Here is a 4,601-nt window from a genome sequence, read left to right as displayed (position 1 = left end):
GGGGGAGACGGAAAGATTAGGACTGAATTTAGACTTGCACCTTCATACCACAACAGAATAGTGGGACATTTCTAATAAACCATCAGAAGTATCAAGTTATTTGTTGCTATGGTGAAATTAGAAACAATATTTTCAAGGAGAAAAACTTAGCGAGGGAGCTCACACATTTTATAAAACATAGACTAGGTTTGTTGGGATGCATGGTTGCCTTGCTCCTATGGCCTAAGCAGAAATAGAAGAAAAGCGTACAGAAATACTCCTGTCCAAAGCTTGCTGAAAGCCTCCTCCCAATTAACAGTCATGGTTTTTTAGATCAATCTTTAAGCATAGAGAAAAACGGAAACTACAGCATTTTATTTCTTCGTCTCTTCCAAAACTGCACTTGCAAGTAAGCTTTCTAGCCTAAATTGTGCTTTCATTCACACCTCTGTCTCTTCAGTATACAGATCTGTAAATAAGAACTCTCTGACTCTCTAAACGTTTCTCCGGTCTCCGCATAGATCTATACTCGGCAATTTATGGTATACTATCAATCAACAACAGCAGGCCACCAAGGTGGCAGCCTGAGACTTCTGCCACTGATGTTTATGTATTTAAAAAGCAAAATAAAAAAAGTCTGCCAGTACTTACGAGTTGTGCGTAGCTAGTTGGAAGGTGCTGGGTGTTGTGCTTGTGTTAGTTTTTATCTCCATCTTTCACCTAATCCACATCCCCCTTGTTTGTCACATATCCCTTGCCTCTCACACCTGAATTAAGACTGTTATTTCTCTGAGGAAAAAAACCCAATTCTTTCCTGCCACTGCCTCCCCCCCTCAAAAAAAAAAAAAGGTCTCTGGTTATAAGGAATAAATTTGGGGTGTTAGTCAAGGGGCAGTTATCTTGTCTTTTGACATAAACGCAGGATTAAGTTTTCTTCATCTAATCAAAACCATCCATGTTCTATTAAGATAACAAGCGTAGACCGCTGAACAAACAATGTGTTACCTCATTTCCCCAGACAAATATAGGTAACAATTTAAGGACCCACTTGCTTTAGACAAAAAGCCATGAAGAACTGTGAATCGCATCCTGTATTTCACATCCAATCACAATGTAACCTGCCCTTTTTGGATACAGAACACAGTAATTTTTAAAAAATGCACAGGAAAATGTCTATTCTAAAAACATAAATGTCATACTTGGGAGACAGCAAGAGTTTACTGTCACCATTTGCAGAGTCATGAACATCTTTCTTCCCAAACATTCCAAGTGTCGGGGTACTTATCCTGCCTTTATAGAATGTTTGCTAAAAATGTGGTCTTTGCTTTCCAAATACAAATAATTCTTTTGGCAGCAAACAAGTGCATTATAGACCTTAACCCAGAAACACCAGTCCCTTAAAATAAAGTTTTCACTGTAAATCTGGACTACAGACTCCTCTTTATGCTGATCTAGTCTCTGCTATAATATAAATAATAAAAATTAAATATATTGAATGGTATTTCCACATCCCTTGTGCTTTTTCCGTAAGTTAGACACATTTTATCTCCTGTTAAAAAGAGAAAAATACAATGCTTCTGCATGGCATTCCATAGAGCTGCAAGGACACATTCAGTAATAGCTTACAAACCAATCACACAGTAGACCAAGAGAATTGCCCCCCCCACCCCAGCCCCGAGATAGTTAGATAAAACATCTATCAAATATTGCAGGAATTCTGGTTGGGGGGAACTTGCAGAGAAGTTCCAAGTATTTTAGAAATCCAGTTAACTTGTGCAGCCTCACAGACAGCTCCTCTTAGCGACAATAAAATACATAGCACTTCTCAGAAGAACCCAGCAGTCAAGGCATTGGAAAGTTTGCAGAAAGGAAAGACAATTTCTTCTTGTGAAACGTCAGGTTTGGTGTCACTACACTCTTGACCTGTATCTGATGGTTCAGAAATGTAATGCTTACTGGCGTGATCTGGATAATACTTCTCTACCGTCTCACAAGACGAAGACCCTGTTCCCTGTGATCTACCTCCCTCCTCAAGAGCTACTCCCTGGGAACAGCTGGAAGGGCTATGCCACAGACGCTGCAATCTCACTGCAATACCTGTTTCTTGCCTGCTTGCGTGTCACAGATGTGAATTAAATGGAGACTGCAAGAGCAATTTTTTCTCTTTGGTTATTAATGAATGACAGAAGCAAGATGTTCACAAACATCCCTCTCTTTGAATTCAAGAAAACATTAGATGAAGGAGTAAATTGGAGCAAATAATTTATTTACACCTGTTTCAAGAAGTTTACATTTGTAAACTGTTGATATGAAGCATAAAAGCTATACCTACAGTTTACCTAACTACTTCAGTTTAAGAGCTCAAGGTGCAAAGAAAAAAAAAGAACAGCATGCCTTACTGTCTGCATTTATTAACTTAAAATAAACAAAAATAACATTTACTCTGCATTTAATGATATCACATGAGATTAGAACTACTCGGAATGTGTTGAATTATTTTGATGAGTTATCAGCTGGCTCTGCTCAAGGGAGATTTCCCCAGGAGCATCCAAAGCTACTGCTTGTTGGTCTTTGACAAGTGCTTTGTAGTGGATTTTGACTCACCAGCAGGTGTTCCCCTTTAGGAACCGCTGGCATTTTTTGCTCTTTTTCTCTGAAATTGGGCCTTTTTCCTCCTAAGCCATCCCATTATTTCCCATTTATAATACATGGCAAGAGTTACTCCAAGCATACAGAGAAAAAGAAGACTAAATAGTTTTACTCCTATTTTTGCTCTCTGAAAAATCTCCCTGGCTGGAGGGGGTCCACTGTCAATGCTACCTCCAAATCCTTCCCGTTCACAATGCGGAGGAGCCCAGCCACGTCTGCAGTGACAGTTCTTACGATTGTTACACACTCCTCTGTCATAACACTTTGTAACATTACAGTCGTAGTTCAGCAGTGATATGCTGCTACATGTCCTGTTGATACAAAGCATATCACTACCACATGGCGTGCCATCTTCCACAGCCCCCACGTCAGCTATTGGCATCCCTACGTGATAGTCGAGACCCCAACACTTTTTACCTCCAACAGGGGTTTGGACTAGCGTTACGTGGTTCTGCAAGGCAGGCAATTTGTCTATGTTTTCACACTGGATCCTACCACATAAGATATTCTCAACACTGCATTTTATAAATTGGATATTGTTACGAATACCACAATTCCCAAACCGGTCACCTCGAGTATTCACTGCTTTGAAGCAATCTAAAGGAGCGGCCCTGGCTTGTTTGCCAAAGAGACGCTGGCACTGTTTGTTGTGGGAAGAACATTTTCCTCGATAGCAATAAGCACTGTCTTTGCAAGGGGTTCCATCTTGTACGTACACGTCTGGCGGGCACCCAGGGGAAGTCCCATTGCAATACTCTGGCAGGTCACAGTCGCCAGTACTTGCTCTGCAGAGCGTTCCTGCTGGAAGGACCCGACAGCTCTTACAGCATTTTCCAGAAGCACAGACCGAACCTGCAGTAAATGTACAGTTCGGGTGACAACAAGGATCCTTTCCGCAGTTTGATTCTGAACCACAGTCACATTGCTCTCTGCTTTCTACTATCTTATTCCCACAGTATTCACGCTTCATGGTGTAGAAAGTCCCGGGTGCTGGTGGTTGACGAATGCAGCTGGCGCCACGCCCAAGCAGGTCAAAGTAGTCTTTGTAACTGCAGTCACTGAACGCATCAGTTTCGACATCGCTTTCATACATAATGCATTTCTTCCGTCTGCATTTACAGCCCTGTTCATCATGGCGCATCCCCAGAGTATGGCCCAGCTCGTGGACAAATGTGGTAATAAATGAGGACAACTTCCTATCAGTGAAGGAAGCAACTGCTGATGACCACTGGTTATCACATATGGAGCCTAGAAACGCCAATCCCAGGCTCCTTCCAAAGCTCTGAAATGCAAATAGGTGAGCGGTATCATGGCGCATCCGCGGAGACAGGTCTGACTTCCGCCATTTGTTAAAGTCGTCAAGTACCTTGCCGACAGAGTTAGTAATGTTTATAAGGTTGCTTTTGGTCCAGATCTCCAATCCCACAAGAAACAGCCGAACAGAAAGCTGTTCGTACAGAGAGTCCCCAATGTTGATGATTTCTATGACTTGCCTCAAGACTTCGGATTCGTTCCTACCCGACTTCACAAACCGCACATTGTCCACGACCACTACTATCTTCACGTACCTGACGTGCGTCCACCAGTCCTTCAGCACCTCCTCCTCCTCCTCCTCCGCCGCCCAGGGGGCCTTGAGCCAGGGCAGCAAAGCCTTTTGGTGCTGCAGCTCCTCTGGGGTCAGCCCGCAGGTGGGACCCGCAGAGTCGTTGGCCTCCTCCATGCGGTAGAGGATGTGCCGGAAGGCCGGATCGTCGGGGATGGGCTCAATCTCGTAGGTGCCATCCTCCACCCAGAGTGCCCCCTGCCGCAGGTGCCGAGGGCCACCAGGGAGCCGGGGCTCCCCTGCACCTCGCCCTGGTAGAAGCAGTTGTCCTGCACGAAGGGGTGCTCCTCCCAGCGGGCCCCGTCCTTGCCGTAGGTGACCAAGAAGAAGGGGTGGGAGACCAGGCCCCGCCTGGGCCGCAGGCGCAGCA

General features: G+C 44.3%; 1 protein-coding gene across 1 annotated transcript; it reads right to left on the bottom strand.

Moving 5' to 3' along the window:
- Positions 1–2,599: 2,599 nt before the first annotated feature.
- On the bottom strand, positions 2,600–4,596 carry LOC104076359 (disintegrin and metalloproteinase domain-containing protein 20-like; the record flags this gene model as incomplete). The annotated part of the gene is given in 2 exon segments (XM_009577194.1): positions 2,600–4,425; positions 4,428–4,596. Coding segments are annotated over 2 exon segments (1,995 nt in total), but the record flags the coding sequence as incomplete, so codon positions are not given.
- Positions 4,597–4,601: the final 5 nt, after the last annotated feature.

Source organism: Fulmarus glacialis, unplaced genomic scaffold (assembly GCF_000690835.1).
Source record: "Fulmarus glacialis isolate BGI_N327 unplaced genomic scaffold, ASM69083v1 scaffold35514, whole genome shotgun sequence".
Lineage (NCBI taxonomy): Eukaryota > Metazoa > Chordata > Aves > Procellariiformes > Procellariidae > Fulmarus > Fulmarus glacialis.
Note: the sequence above shows the minus strand (reverse complement) of the source record. Positions and strands in the feature narration are given on the sequence as shown.